Source organism: Pelophylax lessonae (assembly GCF_965119305.1).
Source record: "Pelophylax lessonae genome assembly, chromosome: 4".
Classification (NCBI taxonomy): domain Eukaryota; kingdom Metazoa; phylum Chordata; class Amphibia; order Anura; family Ranidae; genus Pelophylax; species Pelophylax lessonae.
The window spans coordinates 677,905,803-677,924,506 of NC_138771.1; the positions used below are offsets into that span (position 1 = coordinate 677,905,803).

At 58.1% G+C, this 18,704-nt stretch overlaps 1 protein-coding gene across 1 annotated transcript in view; it reads right to left on the bottom strand.

Annotated features, from left to right (window-relative positions):
- ACADVL (acyl-CoA dehydrogenase very long chain) overlaps positions 1–18,685 on the bottom strand; it is a 31,964-nt gene extending 13,279 nt beyond the window's left edge. Inside the window, exons 1-6 of the mRNA XM_082255620.1 lie at positions 18,609–18,685; positions 10,630–10,702; positions 10,486–10,550; positions 10,008–10,142; positions 3,486–3,630; positions 284–413 (exon numbers count right to left, since the gene is read on the bottom strand). Coding sequence (XP_082111746.1) covers positions 284–413; positions 3,486–3,630; positions 10,008–10,142; positions 10,486–10,550; positions 10,630–10,678 — 524 coding nt within the window. The 5' untranslated portion in view covers positions 10,679–10,702; positions 18,609–18,685. The remainder of the gene's footprint in view (positions 1–283; positions 414–3,485; positions 3,631–10,007; positions 10,143–10,485; positions 10,551–10,629; positions 10,703–18,608) is intronic.
- Positions 18,686–18,704: the final 19 nt, after the last annotated feature.

An 18,704-nucleotide genomic window follows, 5' to 3' on the forward strand; every position in this document is an offset into this window, starting at 1 on the left:
ACCAGATTCCCTGAGACTGGACCACCATCAGAATCCGACATACACCAGATTCCCTGAGACTGGACCACCATCAGAAGCCGACATACACCAGATTCCATGAGACCAGATCACCATCAGAATCCGACATACACCAGATTCCCGGAGACCAGACCACCATCAGAAGCCAACATACGCCAGATTCCCGGAGACTGGACCACCATCAGAATCCGACATACACCAGATTCCCTGAGACCGGATGGATGTACACTGATACAGACATATTGGACAGGAAAAGTATTCACACCTGATCCAGAGTTTGCCCCCGTTGAGGGTATAGAAGCTTCCACAGGGGCTCTTCTTCGCTGTGGTTCGGATGGATGCGGCGTCAGATCCACTGGAGGGTTCCGTCAGACAAAACGCTGCAATCGTTTCACCTAGATCGAATGGTGACAAAATTATATTCACTCCTATATTCTGACTCCTATATACCCTCTACTACCCCCTCCCTGACTCCTATATACCCTCTACTACCCCCTCCCTGACTCCTATATACCCTCTACTACCCCCTCCCTGACTCCTATATACCCTCTACTACTCCCTCCCTGACTCCTATATACCCTCTACTACCCCCTCCCTGACTCCTATATACCCTCTACTACTCCCTCCCTGACTCCTATATACCCTCTACTACCCCCTCCCTGACTCCTATATACCCTCTTCTACTCCCTCCCTGACTCCTATATACTCTCTACTACCCCCTCCCTGACTCCTATATATCCTCTACTACCCCCTCACTGACTCCTATATATCCTCTACTACCCCCTCACTGACTCCTATATGCCCTCTACTACCCCCTCCCTGACTCCTATATACCCTCAACTACCCCCTCACTGACTCCTATATACCCTCTACTACCCCCTCACTGACTCCTATATACCCTCTACTACCCCCTGCCTGACTCCATAATACTCTCAACTACCCCCTCCCTGACTCCTATATATGCTCTACTACCCCCTCCCTGACTCCATAATACTCTCTACTACTCCCTCCCTGACTCCTATATACCCTCTACTACCCCCTCCCTGACTCCTATATACCCTCTACTACCCCCTCCCTGACTCCTATATACTCTCTACTACCCCCTCCCTGACTCCTATATATCCTCTACTACCCCCTCACTGACTCCTATATATCCTCTACTACCCCCTCACTGACTCCTATATATCCTCTACTACCCCCTCACTGACTCCTATATGCCCTCTACTACCCCCTCCCCGACTCCTATATACCCTCAACTACCCCCTCACTGACTCCTATATACCCTCTACTACCCCCTCACTGACTCCTATATACCCTCTACTACCCCCTCCCTGACTCCATAATACTCTCTACTACCCCCTCCCTGACTCCATAATACTCTCAACTACCCCCTCCCTGACTCCTATATATGCTCTACTACCCCCTCCCTGACTCCATAATACTCTCTACTACCCCCTCCCTGACTCCTATATACCCTCTACTACCCCCTCCCTGACTCCTATATACTCTCTACTACCCCCTCCCTGACTCCTATATACCTTCTACTACCCCCTCCCTGACTCCTATATATCCTGAACTACCCCCTCACTGACTCCTATATATCCTGAACTACCCCCTCACTGACTCCTATATACCCTCTACTACCCCCTCCCTGACTCCTATATACCCTCAACTACCCCCTCCCTGACTCCTATATATCCTCAACTACCCCCTCCCTGACTCCTATATACTCTCTACTACCCCCCTCACTTACTCCTATATACCCTCTACTACCCCCTCCCTGACTCTTATATATACTCTCTACTACCCCCTCCCTGACTCCTATATATCCTCTTCTACCCCCTCCCTGACTTCTATATATCCTCTTCTACCCCCTCCCTGACTTCTATATATCCTCTACTACCCCCTCCCTGACTCCTACACACTAACACCCTTCTTAATGACTTCTATATACAGTTAAGATGAAGAGTTACCCCCCCCCCCAAGGATGTTGGGATAGGTGGTGATGAGGGGGGAGGAGTATGTATTGGGGGGTGATGATGGGGGAGGGGTACAGTTGTGACGAAGAGCCCCCCCCACCCCCCGGAATGTTGGGCCTTGGTATGGACACAAGGTGACACACACAGGAGGTCATTCCCCTCATCTGTGGTGTCTGGGTATAAATAGTCAATGGGTTTATCTCTCACGTGGATGCACTGATCAGGCTAAATACTGAGCCATGGGGAGCAGAAAAGAACTGTCAAAAGACCTGCGTAACAAGGTAATGGGACTTTACAAAGATGGGAAAGGATACAAAGCCTTGAATATGGCAGTCAGTACTGTTCAATCACTTAAGAAGTTGAACATTCGGGGATCTCTTGATACCAAGCCAAGGTCAGGTAGACCAAGAAAGTTTGCAGCCACAACTGCTGGAAGACCCCACAGGTGACCTCAGGAGAAATAGCGGCTGCTCTGGAAAAAGACGGTGTGGGTGTTCCAAGGAGCCCAATACCGCGATACTGGAATAAAAATGAGCCGCATGGTGGAGTCACCAGAAAGAAGACACTACTGCGACAATGCCACAAAAAAGCCCGGTTACAATATGGCCGACCACACCTTGACACGCCTCCCAGCCTTTGGCACACCGTAATCTGGAGTGACGAGAGCAAAATAGAGCTTTATGGTCACAACCATCACCAATGTTTTGGGGATGTGTGAGCTCTAAATGCACGGGGGATGGGGTGGGGGCGGGGATCTTGCGTATTATCAGAAAATACTGCTGAACTTTATATCATGACAATGACCCCCCAAGCACAAGCTGACCCTCCGACCCTCCAGCAGGACAATAACCCCCCCCCCCCCCCCAAGCACAGGGCCAAGCTGACCCTCCAGCAGGACAATGACCCCAAGCACAGGGCCAAGCTGACCCTCCAGCAGGACAATGACCCCAAGCACAGGGCCAAGCTGACCCTCCAGCAGGACAATGACCCCAAGCACAAGGCCAAGCTGACCCTCCAGCAGGACAATGACCCCAAGCACAAGGCCAAGCTGACCCTCAAGTGGTTCCAGCAGAAAAAGGTGAAGGTTCTGGAGTGGCCATCTCCTGACCTTAATATCATCGAGCTGCTCTGCGGGGGCGGGGGGAGGCAAGAGTGATCTCAAGGGACAATACACAGGATTAAGGGGGTGCAGACTTCTGCACAGAGGGGGCGTTTCATTGGTTTGTTTTATGATTGGGCCGTTCTGTTATCTCACTTCCAATACAAGAAATGGGTTATGCTATTCTCCAAGGGGGGGGGCGCACACTTTTCATCACAACTGTATCCCCCTCCCTCTAATACCCCCTCACTGACTCCTATATACCCCCTCCCTCTAATACCCCCTTCCATTACCCCCTCACTGACTCCTATATACCCCCTCCCTCTAATACCCCCTTCCATTACCCCCTCCCTCTACTACAGCCCTACCCACTATTACCCCCTCCTTACCAGAGGCCAGTCGGGGCAGATACTTCTTCTTCTGCTCTTCTGTCCCATACAGGAGGATTCCCTTGAAGCCGATGGACTGGTGAGCGCCGAGAGTGATGCCGACTCCCAGATCGTGCAACCCGACAACCTCCACCAGGCGGGCGTACTGAGCACCGGGGAGAGAGAACATGGAGGAGGCTAAGTGTTCGGGGGAGGAGCAGCATGACACAACAATACCCTGACCACTCCCCCCCCCCAGTACATACAATGGAGGCGGAGTGTCTTACCAGCCACACCTCATCCCACCCAACTCGCCTTCTGCCCAGCCCCCCTAAATCTCACCCCACCCATCTCCGCCTTCTGCCCACTCCACCCATCTCCACCTTCTGCCCAGCCCCCCTACATCTCACCCCACCCATCTCCGCCTTCTGCCCAGCACCCCTAAATCTCACCCCACCCATCTCCGCCTTCTGCCCAGCCCCCCTACATCTCACCCCACCCATCTCCACCTTCTGCCCAGCCCCCTACATCTCACCCCACCCATCTCCACCTTCTGCCCAGCCCCCCTACATCTCACCCCACCCATCTCCACCTTCTGCCCAGCCCCCCTACATCTCACCCCACCCATCTCCACCTTCTGCCCAGCCCCCCTACATCTCACCCCACCCATCTCCGCCTTCTGCCCAGCCCCCCTACATCTCACCCCACCCATCTCCACCTTCTGCCCAGCCCCCCTACATCTCACCCCACCCATCTCCACCTTCTGCCCAGCCCCCCTAAATCTCACCCCACCCATCTCCGCCTTCTGCCCAGCCCCCCTATATCTCACCCCACCCATCTCCACCTTCTGCCCAGCCCCCCTACATCTCACCCCACCCATCTCCACCTTCTGCCCAGCCCCCCTACATCTCACCCCACCCATCTCCACCTTCTGCCCAGCCCCCCTACATCTCACCCCACCCATCTCCGCCTTCTGCCCAGCCCCCCTACATCTCACCCCACCCACCTCCGCCTTCTGCCCAGCCCCCCTACATCTCACTCCACCCATCTCCACCTTCTGCCCAGCCCCCCTACATCTCACTCCACCCATCTCTGCCTGCTGCCCAGCCCCCCTACATCTCACCCCACCCAACTCCACCTTCTGCCCAGCCCCCCTACATCTCACTCCACCCATCTCCGCCTTCTGCCCAGCCCCCCTACATCTCACCCCACCCACCTCTCCCTTCTGCCCAGCCCCCCTACATCTCACCCCACCCACCTCTCCCTTCTGCCCAGCCCCCCTACATCTCACCCCACCCATCTCCACCTTCTGCCCAGCCCCCCTAAATCTCACCCCACCCATCTCCACCTTCTGCCCAGCCCCCCTACATCTCACCCCACCCATCTCCACCTTCTGCCCAGCCCCCCTAAATCTCACCCCACCCATCTCCGCCTTCTGCCCAGCCCCCCTACATCTCACCCCACCCACCTCTCCCTTCTGCCCAGCCCCCCTACATCTCACTCCACCCACCTCCGCCTTCTGCCCAGCCCCCCCTACATCTCACTCCACCCACCTCCGCCTTCTGCCCAGCCCCCCTACATCTCACCCCACCCAACTCCACCTTCTGCCCAGCCCCCCTACATCTCACCCCACCCACCTCTCCCTTCTGCCCAGCCCCCCTACATCTCATCCCACCCATCTCCGCCTTCTGCCCAGCCCCCCTACATCTCACCCCACCCATCTCCACCTTCTGCCCAGCCCCCCTAAATCTCACCCCACCCATCTCCGCCTTCTGCCCAGCCCCCCTACATCTCACCCCACCCATCTCCACCTTCTGCCCAGCCCCCTACATCTCACCCCACCCATCTCCACCTTCTGCCCAGCCCCCCTACATCTCACCCCACCCATCTCCACCTTCTGCCCAGCCCCCCTAAATCCCACTCCACCCATCTCCACCTTCTGCCCAGCCCCCCTACATCTCACCCCACCCATCTCCACCTTCTGCCCAGCCCCCCTAAATCTCACCCCACCCATCTCCGCCTTCTGCCCAGCCCCCCTACATCTCACCCCACCCATCTCCACCTTCTGCCCAGCCCCCCTACATCTCACCCCACCCATCTCCACCTTCTGCCCAGCCCCCCTAAATCTCACCCCACCCATCTCCGCCTTCTGCCCAGCCCCCCTACATCTCACCCCACCCATCTCCACCTTCTGCCCAGCCCCCCTACATCTCACCCCACCCATCTCCACCTTCTGCCCAGCCCCCCTACATCTCACCCCACCCATCTCCACCTTCTGCCCAGCCCCCCTAAATCTCACCCCACCCATCTCCGCCTTCTGCCCAGCCCCCCTAAATCTCACCCCACCCATCTCCGCCTTCTGCCCAGCCCCCCTAAATCTCACCCCACCCATCTCCACCTTCTGCCCAGCCCCCCTACATCTCACCCCACCCATCTCCGCCTTCTGCCCAGCCCCCCTACATCTCACCCCACCCATCTCCACCTTCTGCCCAGCCCCCCTACATCTCACCCCACCCATCTCCACCTTCTGCCCAGCCCCCCTAAATCTCACCCCACCCATCTCCGCCTTCTGCCCAGCCCCCCTACATCTCACCCCACCCATCTCCACCTTCTGCCCAGCCCCCCTACATCTCACCCCACCCATCTCCACCTTCTGCCCAGCCCCCCTACATCTCACCCCACCCATCTCCACCTTCTGCCCAGCCCCCCTACATCTCACCCCACCCATCTCCACCTTCTGCCCAGCCCCCCTACATCTCACCCCACCCATCTCCGCCTTCTGCCCAGCCCCCCTACATCTCACCCCACCCACCTCCGCCTTCTGCCCAGCCCCCCTACATCTCACTCCACCCATCTCCACCTTCTGCCCAGCCCCCCTACATCTCACCCCACCCACCTCTCCCTTCTGCCCAGCCCCCCTACATCTCACCCCACCCACCTCTCCCTTCTGCCCAGCCCCCCTACATCTCACCCCACCCATCTCCACCTTCTGCCCAGCCCCCCTAAATCTCACCCCACCCATCTCCGCCTTCTGCCCAGCCCCCCTACATCTCACCCCACCCATCTCCACCTTCTGCCCAGCCCCCCTACATCTCACCCCACCCATCTCCACCTTCTGCCCAGCCCCCCTAAATCTCACCCCACCCATCTCCGCCTTCTGCCCAGCCCCCCTACATCTCACCCCACCCACCTCTCCCTTCTGCCCAGCCCCCCTACATCTCACTCCACCCACCTCCGCCTTCTGCCCAGCCCCCCCTACATCTCACTCCACCCACCTCCGCCTTCTGCCCAGCCCCCCTACATCTCACCCCACCCAACTCCACCTTCTGCCCAGCCCCCCTACATCTCACCCCACCCACCTCTCCCTTCTGCCCAGCCCCCCTACATCTCATCCCACCCATCTCCACCTTCTGCCCAGCCCCCCCTACATCTCACTCCACCCACCTCCGCCTTCTGCCCAGCCCCCCCTACATCTCACTCCACCCACCTCCGCCTTCTGCCCAGCCCCCCTACATCTCACCCCACCCAACTCCACCTTCTGCCCAGCCCCCCTACATCTCACCCCACCCACCTCTCCCTTCTGCCCAGCCCCCCTACATCTCATCCCACCCATCTCCACCTTCTGCCCAGCCCCCCCTACATCTCACTCCACCCACCTCCGCCTTCTGCCCAGCCCCCCCTACATCTCACTCCACCCACCTCTCCCTTCTGCCCAGCCCCCCTACATCTCACTCCACCCACCTCCGCCTTCTGCCCAGCCCCCCTACATCTAATCCCACCCATCTCCACCTTCTGCCCAGCCCCCCTACATCTAATCCCACCCACCTCTCCCTTCTGCCCAGCCCCCCTTACATCTCACCCCACCCAACTCCACCTTCTGCCCAGCCCCCCTACATCTCACCCCACCCACCTCTCCCTTCTGCCCAGCCCCCCTACATCTCACCCCACCCATCTCCACCTTCTGCCCAGCCCCCTACATCTCACCCCACCCATCTCCGCCTTCTGCCCAGGCACCCCTACATCTCACCCCACCCACCTCTCCCTTCTGCCCAGCCCCCCTACATCTCACCCCACCCATCTCCGCCTTCTGCCCAGGCACCCCCACATCTCACCCCACCCACCTCTCCCTTCTGCCCAGCCCCCCTACATCTCACCCCACCCATCTCCGCCTTCTGCCCAGGCACCCCTACATCTCACCCCACCCATCTCTCCATTATGCCCAGCCCCCCTACATCTCACCCCACCCACCTCTCCCTTCTGTCCAGCCCCCTACATCTCACCCCACCCATCTCTCCATTATGCCCAGCCCCCTACATCTCACTCCACCCATCTTCTCCTTCTGCCCAGCCCCCCTACATCTCACTCCACCCACCTCCGCCTTCTGCCCAGCCCCCCTACATCTCACTCCACCCATCTACGCCTTCTGCCCAGCCCCCCTACATCTAATCCCACCCATCTCCACCTTCTGCCCAGCCCCCTACATCTCACTCCACCCATCTCCACCTTCTGCCCAGCCCCCCTTACATCTCACTCCACCCAACTCCACCTTCTGCCCAGCCCCCCTACATCTCACCCCACCCACCTCTCCCTTCTGCCCAGCCCCCCTACATCTCACTCCACCCACCTCCGCCTTCTGCCCAGCCCCCCTACATCTCACTCCACCCACCTCCGCCTTCTGCCCAGCCCCCCCTACATCTCACTCCACCCACCTCTCCCTTCTGCCCAGCCCCCCTACATCTAATCCCACCCATCTCCACCTTCTGCCCAGCCCCCCTACATCTCACCCCACCCACCTCTCCCTTCTGCCCAGCCCCCCTACATCTCACTCCACCCACCTCCGCCTTCTGCCCAGCCCCCCTACATCTCACTCCACCCACCTCCGCCTTCTGCCCAGCCCCCCCTACATCTCACTCCACCCACCTCTCCCTTCTGCCCAGCCCCCCTACATCTCATCCCACCCACCTCCGCCTTCTGCCCAGCCCCCCTACATCTCATCCCACCCATCTCCACCTTCTGCCCAGCCCCCCTACATCTCACTCCACCCACCTCCGCCTTCTGCCCAGCCCCCCTACATCTCACTCCACCCATCTCCCCTTACTGTCCAGACCCCCTACATCTCACTCCGCCCATCTACGCCTTCTGCCCAGCAAACCTTAACATCCAACTCCACCCATCTCTGCCTGCTGCCCAGCCCCCCTACATCTCACCCCACCCAACTCCACCTTCTGCCCAGCCCCCCTACATCTCACTCCACCCACCTCCGCCTTCTGCCCAGCCCCCCCTACATCTCACTCCACCCACCTCTCCCTTCTGCCCAGCCCCCCTACATCTCACTCCACCCACCTCTCCCTTCTGCCCAGCCCCCCTACATCTCACCCCACCCACCTCTCCCTTCTGCCCAGCCCCCCTACATCTCACCCCACCCACCTCTGCCTTCTGCCCAGCCCCCCTACATCTCACTCCACCCATCTTCTCCTTCTGCCCAGCCCCCCTACATCTCACTCCACCCACCTCCGCCTTCTGCCCAGCCCCCCTACATCTCATCCCACCCATCTCCACCTTCTGCCCAGCCCCCCTACATCTCATCCCACCCATCTCCGCCTTCTGGCCAGCCCCCCCTACATCTCACCCCACCCACCTCCGCCTTCTGCCCAGCCCCCCCTACATCTCACCCCACCCACCTCCGCCTTCTGCCCAGCCCCCCTACATCTCATCCCACCCACCTCCGCCTTCTGCCCAGCCCCCCTACATCTCATACCACCCATCTCCACCTTCTGCCCAGCCCCCCTACATCTAATCCCACCCATCTCCACCTTCTGCCCAGCCCCCCTACATCTCACCCCACCCACCTCTCCCTTCTGCCCAGCCCCCCTACATCTAACTCCACCCACCTCCGCCTTCTGCCCAGCCCCCCTACATCTCACTCCACCCACCTCCGCCTTCTGCCCAGCCCCCCCTACATCTCACTCCACCCACCTCTCCCTTCTGCCCAGCCCCCCTACATCTCACTCCACCCACCTCCGCCTTCTGCCCAGCCCCCCTACATCTCACTCCACCCACCTCCGCCTTCTGCCCAGCCCCCCCTACATCTCACTCCACCCACCTCTCCCTTCTGCCCAGCCCCCCTACATCTAATCCCACCCATCTCCACCTTCTGCCCAGCCCCCCTACATCTCACCCCACCCACCTCTCCCTTCTGCCCAGCCCCCCTACATCTCACTCCACCCACCTCCGCCTTCTGCCCAGCCCCCCTACATCTCACCCCACCCATCTCCGCCTTCTGCCCAGGCACCCCTACATCTCACTCCACCCACCTCCGCCTTCTGCCCAGCCCCCCTACATCTCACTCCACCCACCTCCACCTTCTGCCCAGCCCCCCTACATCTCACTCCACCCATCTCTCCCTTCTGTCCAGCCCCCCCCACATCCCCGCTTCCCGCCTACACATTATGTCCAGCCCCCCTACATCTCACTCCACCCACCTCCACTTTCTGCACCCAGACGCCTGCTGGAGACAAGTGCCTACAAGCCCCTCCTACCTACCTGGGTGTTATTCAGTCCCATCCCCCCCAAGTCCACCGGGACCTGCAGGCCAAACGCTCCGAGTTCCTTCAGTCCGGTCATCGTCTTCTCATCCACCATCTGCAGGTCATCGTTCAGCATGGGGTCATTCACCTCCTGGGGGGGGGGAGGGGAGAAATAAGACATGACCCCCTCCATCCATTCACCAACCAGTGTTATCTTAGGACCTCCTCCATCCATTCACCAACCAGAGTGATTGGCCAGTGACTGAGGACCATCCATTCACCAACCAGAGTGATTGGCCAATGACTGAGGACCATCCATTCACCAACCAGAGTGATTGGCCAATGACTGAGGACAGGAGTAATTGGGCAGAAATGAGGGCCCATCCCCCATTGTAGGATCTCCGGGTGAAGTAGAAGGGTTTAGGAGGAGGTCGTGTTTTTTCGGAGCGTTGAATTATTTCCCATCCTCCCTCCTCCATTCACATCAGACTCACCTGGAAGAAGCGGGAGACCGGATCCACCAATTCACTGAGGAACTGAGACTGGTCTTCACTCAGCACTGCGGGTACAAAGAGGGGGAGGGGTCAGAGGGGAATTCTGGGTAAAGAAGAGAGGTAGAAGTAGATGAGGGATCTCACCGGAGGGATAGGGGAAGACTTGTTCTGAATGGATGAGGCCATTGAACATCCCAACCGCAAACGACCGCGACTCCTAGGAGAGGAACACCGGGGAGTCATTAGAGGAGGAGGAGCTCCATGTCTTCTACCACCCATGGAGCCTTCCCAACACACCATACAATTACCACCCCCCACTGACCGCACCATACCATTACCCCCCCCCACTGACCGCACCATACAATTACCCCCCCCCACTGACCCCACCCAACCAATGTACCCTGCCCAACACACCATACCATTACCACCCCCACTGACCGCACCATACTATTACCACCCCCCACTGACCGCACCATACTATTACCACCCCCCACAGACCGCACCATACCCTTACCACCCCCACTGACCGCACCATACAATTACCACCCCCCACTGACCGCACCATACTATTACCACCCCCCACAGACCGCACCATACCCTTACCACCCCCCACTGACCGCACCATACTATTACCACCCCCCACAGACCGCACCATACCCTTACCACCCCCCACTGACCGCACCATACTATTACCACCCCCCACTGACCGCACCATACTATTACCACCCCCCACTGACCGCACCATACTATTACCACCCCCCACAGACCGCACCATACCCTTACCACCCCCACTGACCGCACCATACAATTACCACCCCCCACTGACCGCACCATACTATTACCACCCCCCACAGACCGCACCATACTATTACCACCCCCCACAGACCGCACCATACCCTTACCACCCCCCACTGACCGCACCATACTATTACCACCCCCCACAGACCGCACCATACCCTTACCACCCCCCACTGACCACACCATACTATTACCACCCCCCACAGACCGCACCATACCCTTACCACCCCCCACTGACCGCACCATACTATTACCACCCCCCACTGACCGCACCATACTATTACCACCCCCCACAGACCGCACCATACCCTTACCACCCCCCACTGACCGCACCATACCCTTACCACCCCCCACTGACCGCACCATACAATTACCCCCCCCCCCACTGACCCCACCCAACCAATGTACCCTGCCCAACACACCATACCATTACCACCCCCACTGACCGCACCATACTATTACCACCCCCCACAGACCGCACCATACAATTACCACCCCCCACTGACCGCACCCAACCAATGTGCCCTGCCCAACACACCATACAATTACCACCCCCACAGACCGCACCATACTATTACCACCCCCCACAGACCGCACCCAACCAATGTACCCTTCCCAACACACCATACAATTACCACCCCCCACTGACCGCACCATACTATTACCACTCCCCACTGACCGCACCATACTATTACCACCCCCCACTGACCACACCCAACCAATGTACCCTTCCCAACACACCATACAATTACCACCCCCCACTGACCGCACCATACCATTACCACCCCCACTGACCGCACCATACCATTACCACCCCCCACTGACCACACCATACAATTACCACCCCCCACTGACCGCACCCAACCAATGTGCCCTGCCCAACACACCATACAATTACCACCCCCCACTGACCACACCATACAATTACCACCCCCCACTGACCGCACCCAACCAATGTGCCCTGCCCAACACACCATACAATTACCACCCCCCACTGACCGCACCCAACCAATGTACCCTTCCCAACACACCATACAATTACCACCCCCCACTGACCGCACCCAACCAATGTGCCCTGCCCAACACACCATACAATTACCACCCCCCACTGACCGCACCATACCATTACCACCCCCCACTGACCACACCATACAATTACCACCCCCCACTGACCGCACCATACAATTACCACCCCCACTGACCGCACCCAACCAATGTGCCCTGCCCAACACACCATACAATTACCACCCCCCACTGACCGCACCCAACCAATGTACCCTTCCCAACACACCATACCATTACCACCCCCCACTGACCGCACCATACAATTACCACCCCCCACTGACCGCACCCAACCAATGTACCCTTCCCAACACACCATACCATTACCACCCCCCACTGACCGCACCATACTATTACCACCCCCACTGACCGCACCATACTATTACCACCCCCCACAGACCGCACCATACTATTACCACCCCCCACTGACCACACCATACTATTACCACCCCCCACTGACCGCACCATACCATTACCACCCCCCACTGACCACACCATACTATTACCACCCCCCACTGACCACACCATACTATTACCACCCCCCACTGACCACACCATACTATTACCACCCCCCACTGACCACACCATACTATTACCACCCCCCACTGACCGCACCATACTATTACCACCCCCCACAGACCGCACCCAACCAATGTGCCCTGCCCAACACACCATACAATTACCACCCCCCACTGACCGCACCATACCATTACCACCCCCCACTGACCACACCCAACCAATGTACCCTTCCCAACACACCATACCATTACCACCCCCCACTGACCACACCATACAATTACCACCCCCCACTGACCGCACCATACCATTACCACCCCCCACTGACCGCACCATACTATTACCACCCCCCACAGACCGCACCCAACCAATGTGCCCTGCCCAACACACCATACAATTACCACCCCCCACTGACCGCACCATACAATTACCACCCCCCACTGACCGCACCCAACCAATGTGCCCTGCCCAACACACCATACAATTACCACCCCCACTGACCGCACCATACCATTACCACCCCCCACTGACCACACCATACAATTACCACCCCCCACTGACCGCACCCAACCAATGTACCCTTCCCAACACACCATACCATTACCACCCCCACTGACCGCACCATACAATTACCACCCCCCACTGACCGCACCCAACCAATGTACCCTTCCCAACACACCATACCATTACCACCCCCCACTGACCGCACCATACTATTACCACCCCCACTGACCGCACCATACTATTACCACCCCCCACAGACCGCACCATACTATTACCACCCCCCACTGACCACACCATACTATTACCACCCCCCACTGACCGCACCATACCATTACCACCCCCCACTGACCACACCATACTATTACCACCCCCCACTGACCACACCATACTATTACCACCCCCCACTGACCACACCATACTATTACCACCCCCCACTGACCACACCATACTATTACCACCCCCCACTGACCGCACCATACTATTACCACCCCCCACAGACCGCACCCAACCAATGTGCCCTGCCCAACACACCATACAATTACCACCCCCCACTGACCGCACCATACCATTACCACCCCCCACTGACCACACCCAACCAATGTACCCTTCCCAACACACCATACCATTACCACCCCCCACTGACCACACCATACAATTACCACCCCCCACTGACCGCACCATACCATTACCACCCCCCACTGACCGCACCATACTATTACCACCCCCCACAGACCGCACCCAACCAATGTGCCCTGCCCAACACACCATACAATTACCACCCCCCACTGACCGCACCATACAATTACCACCCCCCACTGACCGCACCCAACCAATGTGCCCTGCCCAACACACCATACAATTACCACCCCCACTGACCGCACCATACCATTACCACCCCCCACTGACCACACCATACAATTACCACCCCCCACTGACCGCACCCAACCAATGTACCCTTCCCAACACACCATACAATTACCACCCCCACTGACCACACCCAACCAATGTACCCTTCCCAACACACCATACCATTACCACCCCCACTGACCGCACCATACAATTACCACCCCCCACTGACCGCACCATACCATTACCACCCCCACTGACCGCACCATACAATTACCACCCCCCACTGACCGCACCCAACCAATGTGCCCTGCCCAACACACCATACAATTACCACCCCCCACTGACCGCACCATACCATTACCACCCCCCACTGACCGCACCCAACCAATGTACCCTTCCCAACACACCATACCATTACCACCCCCACTGACCGCACCATACTATTACCACCCCCACTGACCGCACCATACTATTACCACCCCCCACAGACCGCACCATACTATTACCACCCCCCACTGACCACACCATACTATTACCACCCCCCACTGACCGCACCATACCATTACCACCCCCCACTGACCGCACCATACCATTACCACCCCCCACTGACCCCACCCAACCAATGTACCCTTCCCAACACACCATACCATTACCACCCCCACTGACCGCACCATACTATTACCACCCCCACTGACCGCACCATACTATTACCACCCCCCACAGACCGCACCATACTATTACCACCCCCCACTGACCACACCATACTATTACCACCCCCCACAGACCGCACCATACTATTACCACCCCCCACTGACCACACCCAACCAATGTGCCCTGCCCAACACACCATACAATTACCACCCCCCACTGACCGCACCCAACCAATGTACCCTTCCCAACACACCATACAATTACCACCCCCCACTGACCGCACCATACAATTACCACCCCCCACTGACCGCACCCAACCAATGTACCCTTCCCAACACACCATACAATTACCACCCCCCACTGACCGCACCATACTATTACCACCCCCCACTGACCGCACCCAACCAATGTACCCTTCCCAACACACCATACCATTACCACCCCCCACTGACCGCACCATACAATTACCACCCCCCACTGACCGCACCCAACCAATGTGCCCTGCCCAACACACCATACCATTACCACCCCCCACTGACCGCACCATACCATTACCACCCCCCACTGACCACACCATACAATTACCACCCCCCACTGACCGCACCCAACCAATGTGCCCTGCCCAACACACCATACAATTACCACCCCCCACTGACCGCACCATACCATTACCACCCCCCACTGACCACACCCAACCAATGTACCCTTCCCAACACACCATACCATTACCACCCCCACTGACCGCACCATACCATTACCACCCCCCACTGACCACACCATACAATTACCACCCCCCACTGACCACACCATACAATTACCACCCCCCACTGACCGCACCCAACCAATGTGCCCTGCCCAACACACCATACAATTACCACCCCCCACTGACCGCACCATACCATTACCACCCCCCACTGACCACACCCAACCAATGTACCCTTCCCAACACACCATACCATTACCACCCCCCACTGACCGCACCATACTATTACCACCCCCCACAGACCGCACCCAACCAATGTGCCCTGCCCAACACACCATACAATTACCACCCCCCACTGACCGCACCATACAATTACCACCCCCCACTGACCGCACCCAACCAATGTGCCCTGCCCAACACACCATACAATTACCACCCCCACTGACCGCACCATACCATTACCACCCCCCACTGACCACACCATACAATTACCACCCCCCACTGACCGCACCATACAATTACCACCCCCACTGACCGCACCCAACCAATGTGCCCTGCCCAACACACCATACCATTACCACCCCCCACTGACCGCACCATACCATTACCACCCCCCACTGACCACACCATACAATTACCACCCCCCACTGACCGCACCCAACCAATGTGCCCTGCCCAACACACCATACAATTACCACCCCCCACTGACCGCACCATACCCTTACCACCCCCCACTGACCACACCATACAATTACCACCCCCCACTGACCACACCATACAATTACCACCCCCCACTGACCGCACCCAACCAATGTGCCCTGCCCAACACACCATACAATTACCACCCCCCACTGACCGCACCATACCATTACCACCCCCCACTGACCACACCCAACCAATGTACCCTTCCCAACACACCATACCATTACCACCCCCCACTGACCGCACCATACTATTACCACCCCCCACAGACCGCACCCAACCAATGTGCCCTGCCCAACACACCATACAATTACCACCCCCCACTGACCGCACCATACAATTACCACCCCCCACTGACCGCACCCAACCAATGTGCCCTGCCCAACACACCATACAATTACCACCCCCACTGACCGCACCATACCATTACCACCCCCCACTGACCACACCATACAATTACCACCCCCCACTGACCGCACCATACAATTACCACCCCCACTGACCGCACCCAACCAATGTACCCTGCCCAACACACCATACCATTACCACCCCCCACTGACCGCACCATACTATTACCACCCCCCACTGACCGCACCATACCCTTACCACCCCCCACTGACCGCACCATACCCTTACCACCCCCCACTGACCGCACCATACTATTACCACCCCCCACTGACCGCACCATACTATTACCACCCCCCACTGACCGCACCCAACCAATGTGCCCTGCCCAACACACCATACAATTACCACCCCCCACTGACCGCACCATACCATTACCACCCCCCACTGACCGCACCCAACCAATGTGCCCTGCCCAACACACCATACCATTACCACCCCCACTGACCGCACCATACTATTACCACCCCCCACTGACCGCACCATACCATTACCACCCCCCACTGACCCCACCCAACCAATGTACCCTTCCCAACACACCATACCATTACCACCCCCACTGACCGCACCATACTATTACCACCCCCCACTGACCACACCATACAATTACCACCCCCCACTGACCACACCATACAATTACCACCCCCCACTGACCACACCATACAATTACCACCCCCCACTGACCGCACCCAACCAATGTGCCCTGCCCAACACACCATACAATTACCACCCCCCACTGACCGCACCATACCATTACCACCCCCCACTGACCACACCCAACCAATGTACCCTTCCCAACACACCATACCATTACCACCCCCCACTGACCGCACCATACTATTACCACCCCCCACAGACCGCACCCAACCAATGTGCCCTTCCCAACACACCATACAATTACCACCCCCCACTGACCACACCATACAATTACCACCCCCCACTGACCACACCATACAATTACCACCCCCCACTGACCGCACCCAACCAATGTGCCCTGCCCAACACACCATACAATTACCACCCCCCACTGACCACACCATACAATTACCACCCCCCACTGACCCCACCCAACCAATGTACCCTTCCCAACACACCATACCATTACCACCCCCACTGACCGCACCATACCCTTACCACCCCCCACTGACCGCACCCAACCAATGTACCCTTCCCAACACACCATACAATTACCACCCCCCCACTGACCGCACCCAACCAATGTACCCTTCCCAACACACCATACAATTACCACCCCCCACTGACCACACCCAACCAATGTACCCTTCCCAACACACCATACCATTACCACCCCCCCACTGACCGCACCATACCCTTACCACCCCCACTGACCGCACCCAACCAATGTGCCCTTCCCAACACACCATACCATTACCACCCCCCACTGACCGCACCATACCATTACCACCCCCCCACTGACCACACCCAACCAATGTACCCTTCCCAACACACCATACCATTACCACCCCCCACTGACCACACCCAACCAATGTACCCTTCCCAACACACCATACCATTACCACCCCCACTGACCGCACCATACTATTACCACCCCCCACTGACCGCACCCAACCAATGTGCCCTGCCCAACACAACATACCATTACCACCCCCACTGACCGCACCATACCCTTACCACCCCCCACTGACCGCACCCAACCAATGTACCCTTCCCAACACCCCATACCATTACCACCCCCACTGACCGCACCATACTATTACCACCCCCCACTGACCGCACCCAACCAATGTGCCCTGCCCAACACAACATACCATTACCACCCCCACTGACCGCACCATACCATTACCACCCCCCACTGACCGCACCCAACCAATGTACCCTTCCCAACACCCCATACCATTACCCGACCACACTCAGCCAATGCACATTATCCAGCTGACTCTGGATGACTTACCACCTCTGTCTTCTGTGAGACACGGATAGTTTGTGACGCGGTCTCTGTTGCCGACACTCCATCCTTCTCCACAACTGTCTGTATCAGATATAATCA